Raw genomic sequence first — 27,612 nt, 5'->3', positions numbered from 1 at the left:
ATTAAAAAAAATCTCTTATAAATGTATAAATCTTATAAACAGTTTTCTGAAAAAACGTATGTTGGTGCTCAAACTTTTTCATGTCAAGGACCCCCCCAAAATTATATGTATTTGGCCCGCCGACCCCATCTCAAAATATTTTGTTCCTGGAACCCCCAGAAGCAAATATTTGAGTAAAAATGTTTGCTCTAAAAATATATATATATTCAAAGATTTGAAAATAACAGATCTACAAGCTCACAAAGTGTCTTGAAAATAAGTAAACCCGCATCATTCTTCCCTCGTTAATTGCCATTGTGTTGCAGGCACTTTATTATACATTCAGAGTAGTGGGGTGGGGGGAACATAAAACATTTGCAGCTCGCAGGAGACAATGTTTGCATTATGTCTAACCAGTTCAGCGGCATAAAGAAAGAAAAGACAGGAACAGGACAGGGGTGCTTCTGCAAGACACAGATTATGTATTAATGTGTATGGGAATTCAGCTCATTTGCATGCGTGTGTGTGTGTGTGTGTGTGTGTGTGTGTGTGTGTGTGTGTGTGTGTGTGTGTGTGTGTGTGTGTGTGTGTGTGTGTGTGTGTGTGTGTGTGTGTGTGTGTGTGTGTGTGTGTGTGTGTGTGTGTGTGCGCGCACACAGATTTGCGCTTTTCCCCCGTCCCTCAAGTGCCGCAGGCACACCAATAGCACCATTAATATGATATTATTAATCATTTGCTCACTCTCAATTATAGTAACAGTAGAGTTGGGTCTGACTGGAGGCCATTGTCCCCTAGGCTTTCTCTATATCTTTCTTTAAGTCTTACTTCACACTGCTCTCTCTCTCTCTCTCTCTCTCTCTCTCTCTCTCTCTCTCTCTCTCTCTCTCTCTCTCTCTCTCTCTCTCTCTCTCTCTCTCTTCCTTTGTACTGAATGTAGGAGAGGATGAGATTTTCCCAGTGATTCCTTCACATTTATCAAAAGATGGTGGCCAGGCTTGTCGTTTACTCAGAATCAGCTTTATGTGTCCCATCACAGGTTTACAGGCGTAAATAAGTGGGTGAAAATATTAGTTGAGTGAGAGCAGAAGGGAAAGCAATAGATAATACACGCGCACATTCAGCTTGATAATTTGAATTGAGCATAGTTTTTTAACCCATTAAAACTGGGAAAGCATATCTGTCATTTTAGATTTTTGCGCTGGCTAAAATAGCAGATATACACAGCGTCACAGTGCATCACTTCGTGTCATGCTGCGAGCTGCTAGAACTACTGATTTAGAAGGTATTTGTAGCATAATTTAAAGCCACCTCAGGTGAAACCATGGCAGGTAAATCTGCATGAGGAGAGCAAGTACACAATAGACATGCGGGGAGGTAATCCAGTATAGGAAGATTAGACCAACATGAGGGAAGTATTCCAGCCTGTCGGCAGGCAGTGTTAATGCCTTGCCTTCCCCACAGGGTTCCGCTTTAATTTATTTAATCTACACACAACAAGGGCAATGATTTGTTCTGACATGTGCATGGCATCTTCCTCTACCGCACATTAACTCAATAGGTCGACGTCATGGCAAATATAGCCCTTTGGTGGCATAGCTACTGTGCGACAGGGATCTAGTGCCAGATTTCACTGCTGTTTGCTCCATATTTACCTTAATACTGGTGGTTCTGAGGGGACACTGAAGAACACTGTGCCGTCCGCTATACCACTGTTTCCCAAACAGTGGGTCGGGACCTATCTTTGGGTCGCGGACCAATTGTTATGGGTCGTGAGTAAATATATCCTTTTTTATGTTTCCGAAATTTAAAAAAAAAAAATATATAATTTCAAAAGATTTTTTAAAGTTAAAAGAAAAAGATCACAACTCTTCATCAATTAAAAACAATTCCAACATTTATCAAAAGTATTTCAAAATTGAAAAATTGCTGGCACAGTTCGCAATTATTTTTTTATTTCATTGGCACTGAATGAGTTAACTCATTGAGTGCCCAAATTATTATTATCTATTTCTGGCCATTATGATTTTTATTTTTTAAGTAAAAAAAAAAGTGCATAGGAAGCGAGATACAGCCTTTTTAAGTTATAAGTTAAACAAGGAGTGGATGGAGCTGCAAATATTCAGATAATGATATCTTGGGTTAAAAAAATAATATATATATATATATATATATATATATATATATATATATATATATATATATATATATATATATATATATATTAGGGCTGGGACTCGATTAAAAAAATTAATCTAATTAATTAGAGGCTTTGTAATTAATTAATCTAAATTAATCGCATTTTAATCGCACATCAATATTTGACCTGAGAACAGTGAGAAAATGTGTTTTCAAATGGATTTTGGTAAACGTCTTTAAGTACATGTTCTCAAGTACTGCACTTAAGTACAATTTTGAGGTATTTTTTACTTTACTCAAGTATTTACAATTTCTAATACTTTTACTTCTACTCCACTACATCTCAGAGTCAAATATTACACTTATACTCGGCTAAAATTATTTGAAAACTTTAGTTACTAGTTACTTTGTAGATTTTGATTATTATTATTACAAAACATACAGTAACCACTTCAGCCCTATATCGGCCATTAGAAAATAGCCATCTACATGCATTGTGAGCTTGTAGATCTGCTATTTTCAAAAGATTTTAGTACTTTAACTGTTGGTACTTTAAATACATTTTGATACTTTTATACTTTTACTCAAGTACATTTTGAATTCCGGACTTTTAATTGTAACATAGTATTTCTACATTGCAGGTAGAGTGTGTTGTCACTGTTGTTTTATCGTCGTTTAATTAATTAATGAATAAAAATAATCTGCGCGCATGTGACCCGCACCGCATCGCCCCCCCCCCCCTCTCCCGCGGGGCGGGGGTTCGGGGGGGCAGCCCAGCCAACATTATCAAGCAGGCTATCGGGTGCGCCGTCTTCATTCATGCTTTCATGCAATTCATCATGCACTGCGTTGCCTGCGGTTTGTTGTTGTCTGAGACCAGACGAGACCCATGCATGTTGCTTGGTGCACCGGGACAAACGGTCCGTCTGAAACTCGTCCCGTGAGAAACGTTCCGCGGGGCAAAAATAAGTGCGATTAAAATGCGTCAATTTTTTTAACGCGATAATTTTTCTGTAATTAATTGATCGAAATTAACGCGATAAAGTCCCGGCCCTAATATATATATATATTTTATTTATTTGTTTATATTAGTTTTTTTCTATTTTTTTCAAAAAGACGTGAAACACGTTAATGGCACGTTGCACCATAGTGGTAAAACATGTGAAACACGTTAATGGCACTCAATGAGTTAATAGTAATATCATATTATTACTCGTCACTGGAAAAAGTAATAATATTACAGTGACACTTTACTTTTAGCTTGTTGCTTCCCAACACTGGAATTAACCTACAGTATTTGTTGTTCAACACTGTTGAGGAATGGGGGTTTCTCCCTGAAATCAGATTCTCCAGGGTGGAATGTCTGACTTAAGCGTGCAACATATGGCCGACACGCTAACTTATTATCACAGCCGTGTTATTTCTGCATGTGCTCCCCATACTATATCCAAACAGCAGTAGCAACGCTTCATATGTATGTACATGATACTGTATAGAGGTTGTGTTTCTGTAAGCAGATAAACAACAATGATGAGGTGTGAATAGAGGCGTTAAGAAAAAAGAGAGGTTAAGTCAGGGCTTGTATTTATTGAGCATTTCAGTATCACTTCTAGGAATTGTGCTCAGAGTTTCACTAAAAAAGGGTTTTTCTGCTCCGCTGTAAACTGAGCATGCGTACTTTACATAGGATAGTCGGGTTTTTGCCATACCGGGTCACAAATTCTCCTACCTCAGAGTAGGAATTAAGAGGCAGTTATGAAGCTTCCAACAACAACCACGTTCAGTCAGGAGTAGCCGTTCTCTTTTGAGAACGAAGGAAGTCACGGTTTCATGACAATGGGAAATGGTGATTCATTCTTGTCAGTCTTTGTGGTGTACGTGGGGCCTGCCTAGAATAGTTTTTGTACGGCCTTCCACCGGTCCCGCGCTGTCCCTCCATATATCCAAAAGATAAGCACAACTTCTTTGTGTACTAAGGAGACCTGGCTATTAGTCTAAACTCAAAAAAATGTATTGCCAATATTGATAATTCATTATATTTATTGGATTTAAATGAAATGTAGGATAATCAACACCTAACCCACTCACGATTCTTCAAAACATTTGAGTGTATGTGTGCCGTGTGGGCCATTTTCAATTTAGTCTGCATCCATAACCACTTTGATTTGATTGCTTTCCACTCACACAATTTCCTATCATCTATTGGGCCAGTGCTTCTAAAATGCTGCCATCTATGAAACTGACAACTCCAGGGCAACCAGCAATTTCCATAAATGCAGCTTTTTTGTATGTAGGAGACATTACGTTGAGTGGTGGGGAAATTAATTCATCAGTTAGGAGCTATTTCCTAATAAAGGAACATTGATAATAATAACGCCTCTTCTATGTCTAAAAGAAGGACAAATTCTGTGTGACCAATAATATTTGGGCACCTTGTTAGGACTTGTCACCATATGCATTTTCGTGTCTTTCTGCAACACTGCTGCTGCACTTGTAGTCTTGTATGTGGTGTGGTCTTGTGTGTGTGTGTGTGTGTGTGTGTGTGTGTGTGTGTGTGTGTGTGTGTGTGTGTGTGTGTGTGTGTGTGTGTGTGTGTGTGTGTGTTTGGGCGTGCATGTGTGGCTGCTGGCTGCACACGAGGCCTGATGTTAAATTCCATTTTATTAATGAAGCGTCCATGCCAATTGCCAATTAGTTTGCAACTAATAACTCATTGCAGCATGCACTTGCAGTCAGCGACCCCACACACATGGACCAGCAACCCACACACACATGCTTGGCATGCAATCATGTACCATTAATTACGTGCGTACGATAACTCAAGGTCATTTTCCCACATATCCGTGGCGCTGCATAGAGAAAAGTCCATGATTCTTTCATGAAGGGTTGCTGGTAATTAGTGGCGCCGTAATGTCATTGCATTCGCACACGCGCGTCGTTCATCTCCCACATTATCTCTCTCTGAAGCCGGATTTAGCTGGTGTCGCACACTGAAAATAAGACGATCTAGAAGTTCACAACGCGTCGCAACGCGATGAACCGCGAGCTTGTAGATCGGCTTTTTGTTTTGGTCGCACAACACCGCATGCAGTGAAGTCTATATCGGCCCCTTTAGTGAGACACACTCCCTCTGCGTGCTTTAGTTGAAAGTCATCGCACATGCTCGCGCACATAAACTCATGCAACACGTCATTTCTCAGCATGTGACTGAGAATCAGTTAACTTCTATTCCGGAGACTGGTGGTGAGTAATTGGAAGGCGTCTGTGTGGGGGTTTCTGTTCAATCACGCTCCGTTCGCTTTGACTCACGGGCAGACGGAGAGAGAGTCGAGAGCAGAGGAGAGGAGGTGAAGAAGACATGGCTCTAAGAGAAAGACAGAGAGAGCAAATAACCTTGGAGGGAATGTTTGTCTTTTATCCCTTTGGTAGTGAAGATGCCCACACACACACACACACACACACACACGCACATACACACACACACACACACACCCACACACACACGTTCATAGACACAGACACGTTCATAGACACACACAGTCAAGTGGTTTGGGTGGTATAAATCCTCAGAGGAGACAAAATGTTAATGAGCATGGACTCCAATGGGCTGAGTATCTTTGAAGTGCAACACACACACACACACACACACACACACACACACACACACACACACACACACACACACACACACAGACACAGACACAGACACAGACACACACACACACACACACACACAGACGAGGCTGCTATCTTTAAACTGTTAGCTGTGTGACTAATAACATTGCACTGGGCCCTGTGTTGGGAGGTTTCTGCAAGCCAACGCACATGGGTGTGTGTGTGTGAGCACATGCGCGTTTTTTTAGAAACACTTTGGGGAAGCGAAGGCACACATTGACATTGTTACAGTGCAAACACTCACTGGAAAATGATGGCATGTTGAGTATATAATTTAAGACCCTGTAGAACGCCATAAATAATGATAAATATATACGATAAATATTGATATTGGATGCACACGGCTATAAAACGCTGCATAGACATATGGGCTAATGTCACACATATTTCAAGCTGCTATGTTTCGCTATGCAATGCACACACAAACACGTAAGAAGTGGTACGATGGTGCATAATACATCATTCAACAGTGCCAAGTAGCATATTTTAACAGATGTATAAACTAAAGCTGTGGCATTTAAAAGTATTTTAACCCATTAAGACCTGAGGCCGCTTCTAGAAAAAAAAAACAGTTTTTCAGAAAAAAATATATTAAAAAAAATCATTTTCACGATTTTTCAAAAATAGCAGATCCCGCACTATGAGCTTGTATACCTGCTATTTTTTTCTAAGAAATCTAAAGTGACACAGATGCGTTCAAGGTCTCAATGGGTTAACGGGGGGAAATGGAGCATGGAGATTCCTGCACCCCCCCCCCCCCCCCCCACACACACACACACTCACTTTGTGAAACCTGTGCAGATTTGCCCAGGTTTTTGCCCCAATTTGCCAGGGGGGAAAGCCATGTAATGCCTCTGCTTCTGATATCCCCTCTGGTCTTTCATTCGTATCGCCGGTGGGCATACAGTACGTTTTATCCCTGCTGCTGGTCCCACCGAATTAAATACATGCATTTCCTTTTGGGAAATGTAGACTGTCAGATATGCTTAATCCTTTTGTACACTCTCAGAGTTACAGACCTTTAAGGGTCTATTTGGAACCCCCTCAAGTAACCCAGTGGGTCCCTGTACCTCACTTTAAGAAGCAGGGAGGTATATATCGGAATACATAGGAATCGTTAAAGGGAACCTTTAAGGATTCTACAAATGCCTTCTAAATCAGTAGTTCTCACACTTTCGAGATCTTTCAAAACTGTTAAAAAATAGCAAATTTACAAGCTCACAGCGCAAGCTTGTACATGTGCTATTTGTGAATAGTCAACACAAAATCTTTTAATGACACATATGCTTTCCCGTTTTTAAATTAATAATATAAGTTAATATTAATCCTATGTTTGATAATATCACTATTTAACACTTTAATTCTAATTCTATGTTAACAACATAGTGTCTTAAAAAAATAAAATGACAATAGTAGTGTTGTATTGTGACGCGATGTGAGCTTGTAGACTGGGCTTTGCTGTTTGTTGTAAGAGTTGTTAGTTGTACGTTTGAGAACCACTGATTTAGTTCAGACGGCGACCCTTTTGGCACAGTGAGACGCCCTTCTTTTAAACATCGTTGGCAGCTGTCATCGTCGGCCCTCGCCAGACGGGATTAGCGGAGCATCCTGTCTATGTGTCCTCATGAGAGGTCGTCTCAGAAAAATGGCACAAAGCGCCGAGAAAGATTACGGCTAAAACGTCACAACAGTCATTGGAACTCTTTCAACCACCCGCTATGACAGCCACCCTCCCCCATCCAACCCCTATCCTTCCGCCTCACTATAAAGACAACCAAGACATTAGAGTGTGTGTGTGTGTGTGTGTGTGTGTGTGTGTGTGTGTGTGTGTGTGTGTGTGTGTGCGTGTGCGCGCGCGCGTGCGCGTGCGTGCGCGTGCGTGTGCGTGCGTGTGTGTGAAAAGTCCTCACAAGTATAGGAGAACTTGAGAAATAGGCATTGTGAGGACAATTTTCCTGTTCCTGAAGAGAAAGGCTGTTTTTGTGGTTAAAACCCGATTTTTAGATTTTTTTCTCGAAACTCTGCCTTCAATAACTCCTCTTGGTTGAGGTTAGAATAAGTTGCTGTTGTCAATGTTATTTTTTGTGCCATTCTGGGGTGAGGGGAAGGTTGTTTTTTGTCTTTTTGCTTTCATTTTTCTATTGTATTTTTTTTTTGACTTGTTTGACTTTTTCTTGTTTTGGTGTGTAAAAAGGAAAATAGATGGATGGATGCACACTGTCAATAAATAAATCTTTACAAAAATAAAAACAGATTTTTAGAGATGGTTGGTATTAGGCATTTAGAGGTTAGGTTTAAGCCTTAAACCTAACCTCTAAATGCCTAAGGTGAGTTTAGGTTGAGTTTTGCCTGATTTATACTTGGGTGTCATTATAGCCAATCTACAGGTCTCACATTGCGATCTTGTAGATCTGCTATTTTCTGTTTTTAGCCTTACCGTTAAAAATGAAAAAAATATATACTTGTCCTCACAAGTATGGTAATACAAACGTGGGACGTGGTGTGTGTCTATGTGAATATGTGTCAGTCTAAAGGAGTATGAGGCTAGGGTTGGGATTCGGAACCGGATCCAACATTGAGGAACCGGAATCGGTTCCATCGCATTTGGATGAACCGGTTCCCTGAACCGGTTTCATCATCACACTGTCAGAGCTGCTACAGTATGTGGACTTCACGTCTGCTATGCAATTAAAATGCCAGTGGTTCTCAAACGTTTTAATCTCAAGGACCACCATAACTCTTGAGAGTGTACAAATGGAACCAAATGGACCCGTGAGGGTCCATTTGGTTCCATTTGTACGCTCTCAGAGTTACAGACCTTTAAGGGTCCATTTGGAACCCCCTCAAGTAACCCAGAGGGTCCCTGTACCTGACTTTAAGAACCAGTGAGGTATATATCGGAATACATAGGAATCATTAAAGGGAACCATTAAGGAACCGATAAGGATCGTTAAAATCCTATAGGATCCCAGCCCTAATAACGGCATGTCCATCATCATGACCATGCCCAAAATATGGAAGAACGGTGGATCTGAGATTATGAATTCACAAAGTCTGAAAAATATTCACACACAACAAAAATATTGTCGCTGTCGGTGCAGAAACCTCTTATCTCCCTGATTTAACTTTTTTTAGACATATGAGGTTTCTTCATCCGACAGAGACGATATATATATTCGCAATATGTGAAAAAATATTCAAGGATTTACTTCCTTGGCCTATACTGGCAGCGTGCCTTCCATAAGAAATTTGACGCTGATCGGTCCAGTGGTTCACGAGATTAGACACACACACACACACACACACACACACACACACACACACACACACACACACACACACACACACACACACACACACACACACGCACACACGGCTGTGTGTGAACGTACGTGCACTCACCGGCTCAAGCATGCATCACGTTGATGCACACATCAATGTCTGTGATGTTTCTTTACCGTACGGAGAGAGGGAGAGTGATGAATTAATAATCAGAGAAGCAGAGAGACGAGGCCAGCATGACAAGAATTCACCGTGGAGGCGTCAGTCAGCATGTAGCAGAGGTGCTACGGTATCCTCACATAAATAAACTCCTGTTAATTAACCTTTTATGCACTATATATATATTATTCTTTCACTTCTTTCCTTCATGCGGCTTCCTCCCCCACTCCTCCCCTCTCAGAATAGACTGATCAGGGTCATTCTAGGGTTGTGACCCAGATATACTGTAGGTAAGAACCGGTTTAGAGAGCTCAACTGGCTCCCAGTAGAATCCAGAGTAACCATGACCAGATTGACCATGGTTCATAAGATCATGTATGGCGAGGTCCCCATATTTTTAAAGACGTGTTTTACTCAGGTAAACAAAGTACATTTGTTCACCAGAGCCAGTGTAGCAGATGTGAACCATCCTGCTTTTAAAAGTAAAGTGGGCAAGGGATCATTTACTTAGGAGCCACACAGTGGAACAACCTTGGAACCAGTGTCAAACTGACAACCAATTTGAGGTCTTTTAAGCAGCAGACAAAAGCATGTCTATTAGAAAAGGTTGCCCTATAGAGGGTCATTAGTCTAGGGAAAGATAAGGCAGCACTTGTTTGTGTACAGTATGTACATTAAATGTTATTGTCATGTGTTTTGTATTGTAATGTATTTTGAACTTATTGACTGTTGAATGTGAGAGGACCTCAATAGCAATAAGTCTCAGGACGTTCTTGTGTAATCCTTGAACTGCTGTAACCATGTGGTTTTGCTTTTCAAATAAAATCAATCAAAACGTTTTCCATACATTTAAAAAAATATCAGATCTACAATCTTATATTCACTAGTCGTCGTATCACAAAGTTTAGGGCTTAAAGGAGCAGTTCACCCCCAAACAAATCTTATTTTATATCCATTACATACCCCATGAAGCCTTGAATTCAAGGAGATTTTTTTGTTTATGTCGTATTCCTTAGCCAATAATTTGATGACCGGCGGAGTTTATCCGGTAGGCGACTCAAAGAGACTCCTACTGAGCGGCCACCTGGTCATCAAATTATTGACTTAGGAATGCAACAAAAACAAAAAATGTCCATGAATTCAAGGCAAGATAAGAATTGTTATGGGTGAACTACTCCTTTAAGTGGTTAAGCAGCTTTTCACCCATGTAAAATAGTTTGTCCGTGTGAAGCGTACATATCCCATGTGAGCGTCACCGTCACTTGGGGATCCTGGCAAGTGGAACAACGTTTGAAAAGACGGCTCGAAGGACCAAAATGTAGTGAATGTAATATTTTATTAATGTGTCCCACCCCTGCAGGTCCTGAAGAACCTCCCCCGTATCGAGGGACGTCCCGGCGCCTCTCTCCCCGACTTGGACTTCAAGGCCCTGGAAGAGGGTCTTCGTGCGGCGCACGGTGATGACATCACCCCCGAGGATGTGATGTCAGCAGCCATGTACCCCAAGGTGTTCCAGGAGTACAAGGAATTCACCTGTGAGTGGGCGGATCCGCATTCAAGGAGAAACGATGCAAATTTTGTATCTGTGTTACTGTTGGTGGTCGTTGAAATGCACAGCCACGACCCCATGCTGTTAAGCTGTTAACCGCATGCTGTTACGCTGCCTTTAATGACATGCTCAAAATAGAGAAGGCAGGATGAAAGTGGCTAATTTAGCCAGTAGTAAGTCAAGTATTCATTCTTTGATCTGAGGGACTTTGTGTTAGATACATTTATGCTCATTCTCAGTTCTCACAAGGAAAAAAATCTGATGTTAATGTAAATCCTCAAAAATCATCTGAAGTATTGAAGTAATGAACATCAGGCTTCCGATCACATGAAGTAGTCTTCTTCATCACTGTTTCTCTTTGTTGAGTGGATAAAGATGAGGGGAATGAATGCACATCACAGTTAAAGGACGTCTTCACCCATTTTCAACCTATCTTTATATAATTGGTCCTCACTAATGCTCATTATAATATGGCTCCATTTCTGTCTAGTCACTCTGTCTCTCAGAGGAGGGCTGCGGACCCGCCTACTAGTGACATCATCGATGGTGAATCCAAGCCAACAGAAACTGCAGGCTTTCTATTCCTGGAAAGTTAGCATGCTATAATGGAAGCCATTGTTCTCACGTTAATACAAATCGAAATAAAATGTTTTGAATCTTGTTTAAAAAAAAAAAGATTTGCCTACTGTGCAGTTTAGGCAGTTTCTGAAGTGTCCACAGCCCTCCTATGAGACACAGACCGGGTATAAAAAAGTGTACCATTTTATCATGAACATTAGTGAGAACCAATTGCATGAAGATGACAATGGGTGTCGTCCTTTAAGTACATGAACTATATTGAATACTCAAAGCAGTCGAAAGTGGTAGTCAGATAGCCCAGGTGGGCTCCAGCTGAGCCAGATAAAAAATATTTAAATGTTACTGGACTTAAAGTTCATATTGACATTTTTATGCAATATGATTAAAAATATATATATGATACATCCACAGAGCTTTAAAAAGGTGTGAAATAAAAGTAATTCTTCCCCACCGAAAAAAAATATTACTGTATGAATATGAAATAATAATTTAAAGAATTGTGTTCCAGGGGGTCCCCAACAGAATTATTTAATATAGCATCCAAATCAGTTTAACCACTTTAACCCTATACAACTAATTGAAAATAATGTGAAAAACATATGACCACAGAAATCTTGTGTGGGGGGCCCCTGGCACTAAATATTTTAAGATGGGCGTCCGCGTCCAAATACATATTAAATTTGGGGTCCTTGACATGAAAGATCCACAGGTCTATTGCGTCTTTAAAGCACGTCTCGACTTACGTGCAAAGTAAGTCGAGAATATTTTGAATACATTTTTAATCTACAGAGCAACCGTTGAAGATATATCATGGCAAACATCATAGCAAGGTAACTACACAACCTAAACCACTACCAAAGTTGAATTGTGCTTGAAGGTCTGAGCCACATAAAGAGTATTTAGCAGATGCCAGGTGTTTACCTGTTGCCTAGTGTCTTTGAAGCACTAAATTGTTTTTCTCTGCAATCTACTTACGTGACCATTTACCCTTGTTTGTTTACCAAGGTTCAATGGCATTTACTCTGATCTTCTACTTTGGAGTGTCTGCTTAATGCCTAAACTCTCATTGTCTGTCTGTCTGTCTGTCTGTCTGTCTGTCTGTCTGTCTGTCTGTCTGTCTGTCTCTCTCTCTCTCACACCCCCCTCTCTCTCTCTCCAGCTAACTTTGGTCCAGTGGACTGCCTCAACACCAGACTGTTCCTGGACGGACCCAAGATTGCTGAGGAGTTTGAGGTAAGCTTCGTTCACACCTGAAGCATTTACATGGTGCACTGTACAGCAGAACAGGGTTATTATAGTTGACTAAAACTAACCAAATACCTAAAACTAGAATTGTAAAAACATTTTAGTTAACTGAAAAGAAAATGTAAACGAGGCTTTACAAAAGAACGATGACTAACTGAAACTGTTGTGTGTTCACAACACTAACTAAATCATGGAGAAAATAACACTAAAATGAATCAAATGGTAACTACTGTTGCTAGGCATTATGGGCCCTTACGGGTCCATTTGGTTAGATTTGTTCACTCTCAGAGTTACAGTAAATGAACACTGAGGATTTTACGCTTTAGAGACCTAATGGGTGTGAACCAACCACAACTACAGACCAATCCTCGTTGATAGCGGAAAAGGCTTTGTTATAATTCAAAACCTTTTCAAAGTGTACTGTACAATGAAGATGGACATGTCGAAAAAAGGTCAGACTATTACCATAAGTACCAGACAGTAGTGTCTGTCTATCGTTTTTTAATATACCTTGAATAGCTTTTATTTCCCCACCAAACCCACTTTCTCTGATCTAGGTCTCCATTGTCTTTGGAGGATATCTTTAAAAACAGAATTCACAGTTAATTTGGAACCTCAACGACTAAATTATTGAACAAGTTTTCATTTTTTTTAACTTTCTACTGTCAGCGGGGAATCAAGCTATCCTAGTCCTGACTATATATATTAATGTGAGTTTTAGTGATGAGAAGAGACGCGAATGTGTTCGGGGACAGGCCAACAGTTTCAAAGCGTGATGGAAAGTCAGAGCATAATTCTATACCAAGTCGTCTTTAAGCTCATTAGCCTCCACCCCTTCAACGGTACAGTAAATCAGCATTGTTAAATCATTGTGTTAAAACGACCTCTGTGCGATGCCTGGGAGAGAAGAAAAAGTTTCAGCGTAAAAGCCATTCAAAGTCACCAGCGCTCCGTTCTCTCTCCTACTATCTCTGGAGGAAGGGAGATAACACTGCTGACCTGTACTCTAATTCTCTTTATACTGACTTTCTGTGTTTTAGGGCCTGTTAGAAAAATTATACAGGTATCTAAGAAATACAAGATACAGTAGTTCTCTGACAATACTTTGTACAGGCACGTTTTCAAGGAAAAGTGTGTATTGTTAAAAAGGCCTCTAACCATCTCATCATGATTCCACTGGCTTTCATTTATCATTTCACTGCTTCATCTCTATAATTAAATCCTGAAGGGATTTCCTGTTTTCCGATGCGCTTTGAAGCGGCACATTTTTTGTTTTGTGTTTTTGGCCGCTCATTAGATTTCACATTAGTATTTCTAGAGGCCTCTTTTCTAGACTTTAAATCTTGCGTATCTTTCTTCCAGTAATCTACCTGAATAAACGGTTTTCATCGTCATCATCAATACTGTTCCTTCGCCAATTCGTCTTGGACCACTACCTTCCAGCCGCTACATTATTTATTTCTTATACCTGCAGTCGTACTATGGTGTTGCTCACCAAAAATAGCCTATGTACAATACAAGCTCACAACACGACGCATTGTGAGCTTGTAGATGAGCTTTATTTTTGGCTCACGACCCTGGCATACGATGAAGATACATCAGCCTTTAAGGTTACTCTGTAGTTGTGCTTGTCTAATCACTCTGCCCCCGAGGTTTGTTATTTATTGATTCTCTCTGTGACACACACACACACACATGCTGTGACGGAAATGACATTTAAAAGTTCCCGAAGGCACTCGTGTTTAATTAGTCTTTGGAGTTGAGTTCAGAACAGCTGGGAGGTAATTGATTTTACAAATCCGAGGGAGTTGAATGACAGGGAGAAGGCACAACTTGCTGCAACAAAGAAAACACAGCGAGTCAGTGTGTACAGAAATACTACAACAGAGTTTAAAGGAATTGGTACGGTTCAGTGGTCTTCGATCGATTGGACAATTTTGATTTGTCACGAAGCAACTGGCTGTTGTGTTTGTCGTGTTCTTCAGAACCTTGCAGCCATGACGCCGCTTTAATGGAATGAGGATTAAAAACTGTTGTTTGGTATAAAGTTCTCAAAACCTGAAGAGCGTCCTGTTCTGCAGGGGAAGCACTTTTTGAAAGCTATTGTTCTGCAAGACTTCAGAGAGAGCAGGAGAGAGAGAGAAAAGTATTGCAATTGGAATTATGTTTTCTATTAAGTAACGTAATGTCTCTCTCTTTTTCTTTTATAAAACTGAAAACCTTTCATTTCAGCTGCCCTAGATTTTAGAATGATCGACATACCTGGCATTTCTTTGTAATTTCTGTGACATGGTTGTGATTACAAACTTAACTTTTTTTAAAAATATATATGTACATATTATACACATACAATAATCTTTCAGAGGTCTCAACAAGCTCTAAAGCAGCTCCAGCTAAGTGGAACATTTTTACTTTAGGCTTTCATAGAGATCACTCAGATTTATACAGAACTTTAAATTCCCAACCCATCACAAATCCAGAACGATAACTACTTCTGGCAAAAGTCAGTCAACAGTATATGCTGTAGCTTAGAATATATACTGTATTGTGAGTGTGGTGGGTTAGTAGGACAGTCATTAAGCATAATGCTTTTTCACATTTCTAACGGGTTTGTACTTTAACAATATCCCCCCCTGCCTTTTCAAATTCGAACCGATTTTTACATATCAAACTTCCCCCCAGGCTTGGGTTGAAGAAGGAAGAGAATTTATTGAAAAGTTTTGCGGTGTCTCCTGGGAAGATAGTCAAAGCTTGCTTAGGTTGTTTCAGTAGCTGAATAATTGGAAGAGCAACGAACCATATTGTAAAACTGCCTTGAAAGTATCTGCAGGAAGCCATCCCCCCCCCCCCCCCCACACACACACACACACACACACACACACACACACACACGCACACGCACACGCACACAAACATAAACATTATGGTTGCCATTAAGTCAAGTCAAACTTTCCTCGTATAGTGCTTTATTTGTATTTTATATGGAGGTTCAAATGGAAAGTCAGTTCTCCACAGCAAATGCAAAATACGTACAAAACAAAAAGTGTAGATTTAACATCATAAGGGACATGCATTCTCTACCAGCTAGACACATGTTGGACATAGCTAGTGACAGAGGAGAGAGACTAGAAAGCTGGGGGAGAGAGAAGTGATGACGGACGCAGCAAAGAGCCCCGGGGTCAGATTCAAACCCAAGCAATCAGCGGCGAGGACTACAGCCGTATTTATGTGGCGTGGATTCCCACCAGATGAGCCAGCGGGTCTCTCCCTGTGTCGTGTGTTTTTAAGGCTCCGCCTGTATCGACACTAGCTAAACAGTCTTGATGCTTGCGCTTGGTGTGCTCAATATTATCATTGTATGTGTGACGGTGAGTAGACTACAGTACATAATGACTCTCATACCAGTGTTAATTTTGACAGCAAAGTCAATTTATTATTTAGTAAAAAAAAAGAGTACATTGGGTCATACATTAAGTGTGGGAAGAGAGGCGGGTCTGAGACGAGCTGATTGGATCAACCTTTGATCAGTTGCTGGTTTGTTTCATGTTATTTGATCAGTGAAACATCACTGTCTGCAAGTGAGCGGCAGGAAGGGAGTGAAGACAGTGGGCTGTTGCCCTGTTGGACCTCGTCTTCTAGGTGAAACAAAGGAATTCTAATTATAATTCACACCCAAGCTTAAGGCCAGCTCCCATCTATCTCTTTGTCAGTAGCTGAAGTTCCAGGGAGTTCTTCTTGGACAAGGTTAAGACAGGATAAGATAAGAGAATGCCACCCCTGAGCTCTGTATAATGAGATCAGGCCAATGTAAATACAACTATTGGTGGTAAAATTACAGAGATGATACTAAAATGACTATATCCAAGAATATTGGGTCAAAATATACTACAGACAGACGTATTGCGTTCCCAACATGCACTGTTCCTGATATGCATCGGTCCCCAGTAGGCCGGTGCCGGTCTATTAAATAAATACAGAGCTTTTGTATCAGAGGGAAGAATGGGGATGAGAGGTACAGTCCAGGGCGTGTGAACACCCCACAGAGCGAAATGGAGAAAGAATGAGAGGCAGAGAGAGAGCAGAAGATCAATACAAACCTACAGCAGTGTATACTTTACTCTTTGTACTGAGAACAACTTCAGAATATCAATGGAGGCTCAGTAACTGCCATGGCGTGGTGGGAGGGTAGGGGGGTAGGCATGCAGCGGGAGGGAGAAATGCAAGGGGTGAAGGAGAATGGTTGTGAAAGAGAAATACAGAGTGAGGTCCGAGACCCGGCGAGAGAAATACTGTAGTTATTGAAGACTGGATCCAAAAAAATAAACACAAGAGAATGTTCCACTGCTCCTAGCGTCTCCTGATTCATACAGGTCAGGCTGGGAGACTGACTGAGGGACAGACAGGGCAATTTAACTGCTATTTGTGCCAGGGGGTTGAAGAAATAATTGGCATTGACGGAGAGGAATGCAGACGGTTGGACGTAAATTTAGTTTCAGACGGCGTGGTGTGTGAAATGAATTATAGAGGGAGGTAAACCTAACAAGGCGATGCACAGCAGTGACCGGACTTGATATGAGAATGTACCGGTATGTAACCTGTATTTAACCAGGTGAGTCACAGACCTGGCCAAGACTAGGCCAAAGCAGTTTAAAAATGAAGGACAGGACAATAACAGATAATGTGCATAACCAAATAAAATACAAATAAAACATCATAAAACAAACCTAAAGCTAAAACAAACAAACAAACAAAAAAAAATACTACTAAGACCTATCTTCCACCTAGCAGTTTAAATCCCAGTGTAGACATACAGAAGACTATAAGAAGGGGAGAAGTACAACTTCTATCATCTCTCTCTCTGTTTGTTCTCTCTGTATTCCCTACTATCTCTCTGGTTATCCTTCGCTGTCATTCTCTCTCTAGTTATGTCAGTATGTCTCTCACATCTGTCTTTCCTGTGAGAGTGTTTGTTTGAGCTCACTGGCAAAACCTGTCTGAAGACTGCTGTTGATACACATAGCAAAATCCTGAGTGTGTTATGGCAGTGCTTGTATGGCTGTATTCCTATAACATTATACAATTCATGTCGCCCACATCCTCTTTCTCTCAACCTCTCTTATCCTAGTTTCTTTGAAACACTAAATTGTTGTTGTGTTTTGCACTCTACTTACACGACCATTTACCCTGTTGTCTTTTTTGACAAGGGTTCAAGACATTTATTACGATGTCACACTTGCAAGTCACTGTGGAGAAGTGTGTCTGCTTAATATGCCTAAATTCTCTCTCCCTCTCTTTCTCTCTGTAACTCTCTCTGTATTGCCTTCTCTTGGCCAGGGGAACACATTTTCTTTATAGCATTTTTACTTCGCGTTTCTAATCAACCTTCTCTTCTCTCCCCTCCCTCCCTTCCCCCTCCTTTCATACCTCTTTTTTTTCTCTCTCGTTCTCCTCCTTCTCTCTCACCCCTCCACCCCCCCCCTTCTCTTTGCGTCTGCCCCTGCAGGTTGAGTTGGAGAGAGGGAAGACCCTCCACATCAAAGCGCTGGCCCTGGGAGACCTGAACAAGGCCGGTCAGAGGGAGGTGTTCTTTGAGCTCAACGGGCAGCTCAGATCCGTGCTGGTGAAAGACACGGTCGCCATGAAGGTATCTATCGGGGAAAGAGCGAGGGATGCACACACAGAGGGAGGGAGAGAGAAGGGGTGACGGAGGTCGGGTACGGATGGACGTACAGTATTGACCCCATTTACACCTGCCATTAAACATGCGTGTGTCCCCGGTGTACATATTGAAATCCAATCTCTTTCCCATGCCAAAATTCACACTGCTGCTCTTGTTTCGTGCCTCTAAAAAGCAGGCAAGCAGGTAGGAACACCTGTCATCAGGAGACTCATTTTGTAAAACCCATTAAGACCTGAGGCCGATTCTACGAATGCCTTCTAAATCAGTAGTTTTCACACTTTCAAGATTATTTCAAAAATGTTTAAAAAATAGCAGATGTACAAGCTTGCGGCGCAGCACGAAGTGACACCGAAGTGTGAGCTTGTATATCTGCTATTTCTGAATAGCCAGCGCAAATTCTTTTGTGTTTTTACTTTGCATTTAGGTCCTGGTCGGAGTACTTTGGGCTATTCAAAAATAGCAGATATACAAGCTCATAGCGCGGCACCGAGTGCCGCGCTATGAGCTTGTAGATCTACTATTTTTTTTAAAATCGTGGAGCATTTGTTCCTGGTCGGAGTCGTGTGAAAATCTAGCTGAACATGCTGTAGTTTTTGTGGATTCGAGACACATTGCATCTACACTTTATCACTAAAAACGGGGTGGCCATAGCTGAGTGAGCAGAGAGGCTTTCTGGGCCAATGCGGCCAAGTGCATCTCTGACCAGATTCTGAGGCAATGCATCTTGGGTACATTTACATAACACTGTAATCTGATCACAAGGCTGCATGTTAACTCTTTGACTGAAGAGTAGTACTCCCCCAGTGCCAGCGATTTTCAGGTTTTTTTATTTTTTTATTTTGTAATTTTTCATTCAAATAAATTGTCTGAGTGCTTTTTTAAACACATACGACAAATCTGCCACTAGAGAGCAGTACATGACAGCTTGATCAGCTCGCTGACTTACTCGCCCCCCCCCACACCCAGTCAAACAGTCAAATACGTCAAACCGGATGTGACGTGTTCTCAGATTGTCCGATCGGCCAAAATTACGATGTGATACACGACGGCGATGACTGTTCGTCACCCAGACTATAGATTATATAAGTGGACGTCTCCGTTTGTTTTTTAACTCGAAACCTAGATTGAAAAATAAGCAGCATAGCGCGATCACAGATTAAACAATGAACGCGCGTCTAACGCGTCGACGGCCAACTGGACGAACTAGCAATTGACGCGTTATCGAGTCAACCGCAGTCAAAGAGTTAATGCCAGGCTTTAACAGAAGCCATAGATGGCTGGACACGTAGACCAGAGGCACTGAATGATATTATGTTATAAAAATTGATATCTTTTTAATCTTTATTTAAAGGAGTAGTTCACCCAAAAACATACGTATTTTCTATCGATTACACTCCCCATGAAGCCTTGAATTCATGAGATTTTTGTCGCATTCCTGAGCCAATAATTTGATGACCGGCGAAGTCAAAGAGTCTCCTACCGATTCTCCTACTGACCGATGACCCAGTCATCAAATTATTGGCTCAGGAATGCGACAAAAACAAAAGAATCTCCATGAGTTCAAGGCTTCATGGGGTGTGTAATTGATAGAAAATATGTTTTTTTTTTTTAGTACTGCATCTATACTAGGCAGAATAGATGCAGTGTATACAGATACAGTAACAGGATGGGTGGAGGGATAAGACAGAATGAATGTGCAGATGATCAGATGACAAATATATGCTCTCTTTCTTTCTGTCCCCAAGGATTTGAAGTTCCATCCCAAGGCTGTGAAGGCTATCAAGGGCCAGGTGGGAGCCCCCATGCCTGGCAAGGTCCTGGAGGTCAAAGTTGCAGTTGGCGACAAGGTGAGGTTTCGTTCATCTCTTTTATGTACTGGACCTGGGTTGTATTTTACCCCACAGTTTAACCACACAGTCGATGCTTGCTGACTGACTTGCTTAGTCTATTACAGTATGGTACACATACTGTTCTATGTCGAGAAATGATCAAGTCATACGTCGCCAAAAAAAAAACATTTAAGTCTACCATACCAGCCGTGACAATAAAGGATAGTTATTTTGTATTTTAAAACAAAATGTGGACGCCAGAGATAAAAGCTATAATTATATGTCTTCAAAACAATAAAAAGTCATATTATACTACAGTATGTTATCTGAAAATGTAAAAGACAAGTTACATAGCCATGTCCCCTCGGGCGCTGCCAGCTGCTAGATAGTCTAACACAAGGGTCTTCAACAGGGGATCCGGGACTCCTAGGGGGTCCTCAGAGTTACTACTGGGGGGCCGCCAAATCTTTGTCCGATATGATATTTTTTACCTCTTGAACCCGAGCATTCCTTTTCTGAGGAGAACTTTAGCCAAAAATAGCAGATCTACAAGCTCACAACGCCTCGCGCTGTGAGCTTGTAGGTCGGCTATTTTCGGCAAAGAGGTTTGGTGTAAAAAAAAGAGCAGACCAAGTTAAAAAAAAAAAGAGTTTAATCTGCAACACAATTTTATACAATATAGAGGGGGTTCCTGCTTCATCTCTCTCTCAGCTAGGGGGTCCTTGGCCTGAAAAACGTTGAAGACCCCTGGTCTAACACAAACTGTGCACAATCACGTTTGCAGCATAGGGACACCTTTCCTGTTGGCATCTGCAGACAGTGCCCACACAAACACCACCAGTGACTCGCTGGCTCTACTACCTCTGCAAAATTCAGGAACCCACATACAACTGTCAGATGATGAGTTGGCCTCTCTCGCTTCTTTCCTTCACTGCATTTACTGTAGTTACTCCATATATTCAGGTCCATATAAAATACAGTAGAGTAGGGTTGTACTAAATTCATGTACAGAGCTCAGTTACAGGCCGTAACGTTATAGTATCTACACTAGCGACACCTTCTTTTTGTAAGAAAGGGCTTGTAGTTTTTACCTGCCTACGAGTGACGACACAATTGTTATTGTTACACACACTAAAAACACACAGGTTGAAAAGGACAGCAGGAGGTGTCCACGTGGTTATCGAACTTTTTCAATTTCAAAGACCCCCATAACGAGCCACCCCCTCCTCCCCTTCCCCCTCGGCTCCATAGGAAATGAATTGAAATGGCCGTGCCCCCCCCCCCCCCCTCCCCCCGCGCGCGATTTCGACACGTTGCCGCACGCAAATGTGTGAGTGACCCCTAAGAGCGTACAAATGGAACCAATTGGACCAGTGCTTCCATTTGTATGATGTCAGAGTTACAGATCTGTAAGGGTCCAATTGGACCCCCCCCCCCCAAGGAACCCTGAGACCCCACTTTGAGAACAACTGCCACCTAGTTCATGTATCCAATATGACTCTCTTTTATGACTTTCATGACAATATGGCTCTTTTTCTCTACTGACATCGCCGCCTTGTCTGGGGGTGTTTACACTAGAGAAGCCACATCGTGTTGTGCGTTCATAAAATAAATTTAAATAAAATGCATGGCTACTGGGCTCAATATTAGCAATATTACTCTTGTCACGGTAAGTTAATATTTGATATTTTTCATTTCATTAAGAAAGAAAAACTCAAGTCGTCGTACTATGTTCTCCCAGGAATCTGTGGTAAAAATTCTGCCCGTAGCAATAATAACACCATCAAGTTTAACTTAATTTAAGTTGGCTTTTTAATGAAAAATGGTCTATGCTGTACATCTATAAGACCCTACAACTAATGTAGTGAACTGATGGACAAACTTGAACACAAGTATATTACATTTACAGTATATAATTCAATGTCCTCTTCCCAGACCTGTGCATGTAATCAATCTCCCTGTACAATTCCCCTTTAAACACAGCACAAGCCAAGCCAACTAACCGTAGAGCTGTGCCACTTACATGTGGTTCTGGCCGTGGGGTCTGGGGGACCCCAGCTAAATGATTGATAGTTACAAACCAAATGGAACCAAATGGACCGTTACGGGTCCGTTTGGTTCCATTTGTACACTCTCAGAGTTAAAATAACTCAGATATTTTACAGAGTAGACTAGAGATACAAAAAAAGGAAAAGGAAAATCGTATCAACCTGGGGGTCCGTAGCCTGATACTTATCAAACTGGGGGTCCTTGAAATAAAACATCACTAGGGTCCATGACACTTGTACAAATCTGGTTACAGAGCTGACGATGTGTCTTCTCTCTCTCCTCTACGGTGACAGCTTGTGTTTTTATAATGGATAATATGGTCTGCTGACCTTTCTAAGGTGCAAGCCTGCAATACTCTTTATCCCTTTTCTGCATTAGTCTGCGATTCCGTGGCTTTTGTAATTTTCCGCAGAAAATTCAGTTTTTCTGCCCAAAGACCCATCCCGTTGTGGAATCCTGGAGTGCCAAACATTTCTGTGTCCCCAAAGGACCCCCAAATGTGTATTAGGCCGGGAAAATATCTTGTGCCAGGGACCCCTGTAAGAGAAGACTTTGGTTGTTAGATTAGGTAACAGAATTACAACTGTCTATTAGTGTAGGTGGGGATATAACAGTGGAGAGAGAAACCTATGATCTGGATAGTCATAAGAAACCCTAGTGAAATTATACTGTTTATCATTTTGCTGGGTACCCCTTGAAACCCCTTCAAAGTCTAAAAGGGTCATACTAATCACCCAAAAGGACCCCCAAAACAACCCAAAATAAGATACACAAAAGTAGTAATAGCAGCAGCAGTGCTACTACTGCTATTACTACTACTATCACTAATAAAATCTCAATGCAATTAGGCCTGTGACAATTATTACATAATCGACTATTCGTAATTATTTGAGATGATCACAGTTATTTTCGTCATAATCATTTCCATTTCCAAAATATCGGAAATAGCAGATCGACAAGCTTAAGCTATTTCCTCTATTTATTTATTTTATGGGAAAGTATCATATTATTAGATATGTCAGTCATTTCTTTGTATGTTTAAGTTATTTGTCATGTCTGCAATTTGGCATTATGAAGCCTAAAAACGTTTTAACGCGTCTTCTCAGGTGGAGAAGGGACAGCCACTTTGCGTCCTGTCGGCCATGAAGATGGAGTCGGTGGTGATCTCGCCGGTCAGCGGCACGGTGAAGGCGATCCACGCCCCGGCCGACTCCACCCTGGAAGGAGACGACCTCATCATGGAGATAGAAGAGTAGAGAGAGAGACAGAGAGAGGAGGAGGAGATTGAGGCTGTCTGATACTGGAGAACATGGACATGGAGAACGAGAGCTATAGAGAAGAAGGTGCAGAACCAGGATTTTCTTTATCTTTTAATTCATGTGAAACCGCTCTTTTTAAACGGTAGTATAACATAAAGCACAAATAAGAATTCTGAACCTTGCTTTTAGACTAATTGTAGGATTCATTCAATTATCTATGTTCTATTGCTGGGCTTGTTGACCGGAGTTGTGTAACTAAAGGTACTGTCAAAACCTAAATCCAATTAATTAATCTATTCAGTGTTTTGGCAAATACGGTTGAGGGTTCACAGTCACTCATGTTATTATGACGTCTTTATGGTTCAAATGCTACTCTGCAACATTCCATGACTTAAACAAAAATGCTTGTCTGATGTGTTTTCTAAAATAAATCTAGTTAAACATATGTAATATAAAGCTGTATGATCCGTGTACAATAAGTGGCATATACAACATTGACTGTAGTTAAGTAAGAGAAACTTAAGAGGTGATATTGTATTGATGACTACTGACTGTTCCTGGTAATCAGCACAGAAAGAGAGAGGAGTAGACGTGTGGATGTATTCTTGTTTATGGACTATTTCACTTTGGTTCAACATCTAATTAGCATGAACACTGGGCTGTGAAATTAATCATCCTGCACTCCAAAAAGGATTCACTCTCAGGTTCCTACTTCTTTCTTCCTCCGCACACTTTACCTGGATTCAGAAATTGGGCAAAAAATCATTATGCCTGGAAAGGGGACAACAAAGAGAAGAAAATATATAATATGAGGGTGAGGGTAGGATACTGAGGGTAGACGGAGAGACATATACTGCATACATGCATGGCCACTGGCCCCAAAGTGAAATATTTCTTTACTATCTATTTCTGTATCTGGATAATGGACGCTGGGTTTTCGATGTTGATAATATAAACATGTCAGTTCTAATTCTAATTCTCGTCATGCCATTTCTAATTTGTCCACTCGTACAAACTGCAGAAATTCCCCAAAGGCTTTAACAAGCTTCAATCTACGCAGGCCTTCATTCCACATTTATACAGTAAATACACCTGAATGGGATTACTTTTCCCTTCTCGGATGTATTTACTCTTGTGTTTAAAGGCACCATGAGATTACCCTGCCTAATATCATCCGTCAAAATCTTGACTCGGTTTATACCATTTCAGACGCTTTGCCATTTGCATTTCTGGAATGTATGTAAAGTTATTCCACTCCACCATGAGGTACAAATTGTAATCCAAGTGTATACATTGGGCTGTGTACAGTCAAATGGCTGTGAGATGGAGGCACATGGTGCTGTTTTCTCCAGCCCAAGCTCTGCTGATTAATTTATGAATTAACCGTCTGTCAAATGATGTGAAATTAGGCGGACTAATGAAGGACTCTAGAGATTCCCTGCAAACAGCACTCGGCTGTGGATTACAAATGTCACCCCTGTGTGTGCATGTGTGTGCGCACGCCTGTCCATCTGCTTGTATGCCTAAATGAGAAGGAATGAATGCAAACTTGTAATCGTAGCGTGCGTAGGTGTGAGCCAGTGATCCCCAAACGTTACTAAAAATATTCAACAAACGTTGTTAAATATTCATACACACACAGAAGTGCAAACATATTTACTCTAACACTCCGAGAGTGCCTCCCGGCGAAAAAACGGCATCACGCTGGCTGCGTTGACAGACACGTTTCCATAGCAACAGCACCCGACAGATCTTAACGGCATTATGTGGTGACCTTGCTACGTCGCTGTCAAGTTAATGTTGTCTAACACTCAATTAACTTTGCACAGATTGTTTTTTGCGATTTGGCCTCAGCCACAAACTGTCATCTATGCACGAGAATCATTCACACGCCAGATTGAATGTTGTTCTTACCTTGGCTAATGTGAGCGATAAACAAGGAAGGAAACTGGATGTGAGGTCGCACATCATTTGCAGCGGGGACCGAGTCACTTGGGTCCATTAAAATTATATACTAGAGTGGTCTCTTTGAAATAGTGAAGTATGAAAGTGTTGAGCTACTTTTTTTAAATGCATATTGTATCTGCAGTACAGAACATGTTGCATAATAATATGACAACAGGTTGTCTGATTTTGGTTATGTGCTTTGATTGGCCTCCAATGTCCATGTTAGACTTTGATTACAACGCACTTGTCCCAATACCTCTACACATCTTTGATTTGTTTTGACTTTGTTTGTTCGAGAAGCCTAATTATTTTTTGTCTTAAATCTTTCCTTCCATGTTTTCTTTCCATTAACAGTTAGAACGAGAGCAATTATGTAATTATGCAATAATGTAAAAATGCTGACGGGCCACTTCTACTGTAGTTCAGAGCTTATTTTAAAAGGGGAAAACACTGATGCTTGCGCATTTGCCCACCTTGCTTCACTATACAGCCTTGTACATTTGCATAATATGAGAGTTATAGTTTCTAAGGTGTTTTAAGACAACGTAACGGGTTTGTAAGTGGGAGTGTTTTTGAAAAGCTATTGCACAGTCCCCCTCTCTCTGATCTGAGTGCCCACTACCCCTCCTCCCCTCCCTTCTCTCCTCTCCTCTCCCGCCCCCCCCCCGTGTACATTTGCACATCTACGAGTATAGCATAAACTTGCGCGATAATGCAAACTGTGTTGTTGTCTAGTGTTTCTCTATAATGTCTTAGCCGGCAGCAATTCTGACATTCAAAACGTGCTTGTGACAATGTACTGTACTGTTGTTTGGTGTCTGAAAAAAGCATAGCCACCACAGCTGGAAAATGTTATTTGTTTCGGGGGTGAGGATATAATGTTGACCTATTCTTTTAGCTCATGCATTCTAGACTTGGAACATCAGGGGAGAACATTAAAATAAAGTCTGTGACATTTGGGTTTTGTTATTTTCTTCCAATTCCTTCTTTTTTTGAAATGGAACCTGATTTAGTTGAGTTGACCCCAAGATTTATAATGCCTTGGCACAGTTTTAATAATCTTCGTTTTAATACCATCAGAGATTCATTGAGGATCTTTATTTCTTAGACTTAAAACATGTTAGTTTGGCTTTTTGTTTTGTCTCACCTTAGTGGCAGAATTGTAATTTACTTTGGTAGTTTACATGCAATATAACCTGTCTTTCAATAGGGGTTTGAAAGTCCTTATGAGAAATGTTTGGTGAGAGTGCACAAAAAAGGGAAACAAAATGGCATCTAATGAAACTTGTAATTGTTCTTGACCTTACAAATAAAGTGAATCATAACTGACTGTGTGTCGTGTGTACTGTATATCCCTACAATATACATTGGCCTGAGTTTAGACAGCTGGAGTCCCAAAAGAGAACTTTGGTGTCTCCCCGGGACCCAAACTTGTAAAAAAATAATTATGAATTAACTACTTGAACCCTATTTGAAATAAAATAGCAAAGTTTTACATACAGTAGCACATGCATCTATGCATGTAGTGGTGAAACGATCAGTCAGCTTAGTGATGTTACAATACTTTACAATTTAAATCTCAAATATGCATTATTTAAAAGCATTGACCATAATTTGAATGCTCATCTTTGTTATATCCTCCTATAATTCTACAAACCTCTGTGGTGGTGGGTGGTGGTGAGGCCAAAACTGTCTGCCCGGTTCTCCTCAGTGGCTGGAGCAATTGATCTTAATTTGCACTCAGCCATTGACCATTACCATGTGCACGGAACTGTGAAGCCCGTTTTTTTATTTCTCCAAACGTCGGCTGTTTATTAACGTTTTTATGTAAAAGACTTACGCCATGTTTACGGCTTCCCAACTGGGGGATGGCCCCCGTGAGCGATGGGATGAATGATCAAACTGCGCAAAAAACGCTCTTTTTGTTGTTTTATACTATCTGCGGCTCGTTTCTCTTAGCCAGTGGAGCTTTAGTTACCGTGAGCTGTGTTTTCTTTTGCCGTTGTTTTTCCATCTTCAAATACTATAAAGCCATAAAAACAGCGTGAAATTCCTTTTTGTTACTAGCGCGGTAGTTCCGGGACAAACAGGAAACCGGTGCATTTCCGTTTTCCAGGAAAGACGCCCCTGTCCACTTTCAATGGAAAATTATGTTTATAAAAGGCTTTCGGGGGTGAAATTCATAGAATTGGTGTTGTGAAACATTTGCCGCTCACAAAAGATATAAAATCTAACTTTAGTTTT

At 41.0% G+C, this 27,612-nt stretch overlaps 1 protein-coding gene across 1 annotated transcript in view; it reads left to right on the top strand.

The window, feature by feature from the left end:
- The window catches only part of LOC311034334 (pyruvate carboxylase, mitochondrial-like), a 454,227-nt gene extending 427,530 nt beyond the window's left edge, over window positions 1-26,697 (top strand). The window contains exons 23-27 of the mRNA XM_084042211.1: window positions 10,592-10,766; window positions 12,519-12,592; window positions 18,108-18,248; window positions 20,030-20,131; window positions 23,269-26,697. Of these exons, the coding sequence (XP_083898337.1) occupies window positions 10,592-10,766; window positions 12,519-12,592; window positions 18,108-18,248; window positions 20,030-20,131; window positions 23,269-23,418 (642 nt within the window). The 3' untranslated portion in view covers window positions 23,419-26,697. The remainder of the gene's footprint in view (window positions 1-10,591; window positions 10,767-12,518; window positions 12,593-18,107; window positions 18,249-20,029; window positions 20,132-23,268) is intronic.
- Window positions 26,698-27,612: the final 915 nt, after the last annotated feature.

This window comes from Gymnoscopelus microlampas, assembly GCF_963454915.1.
Source record: "Gymnoscopelus microlampas genome assembly, chromosome: 19".
Classification (NCBI taxonomy): domain Eukaryota; kingdom Metazoa; phylum Chordata; class Actinopteri; order Myctophiformes; family Myctophidae; genus Gymnoscopelus; species Gymnoscopelus microlampas.
Note: the sequence above shows the minus strand (reverse complement) of the source record. Positions and strands in the feature narration are given on the sequence as shown.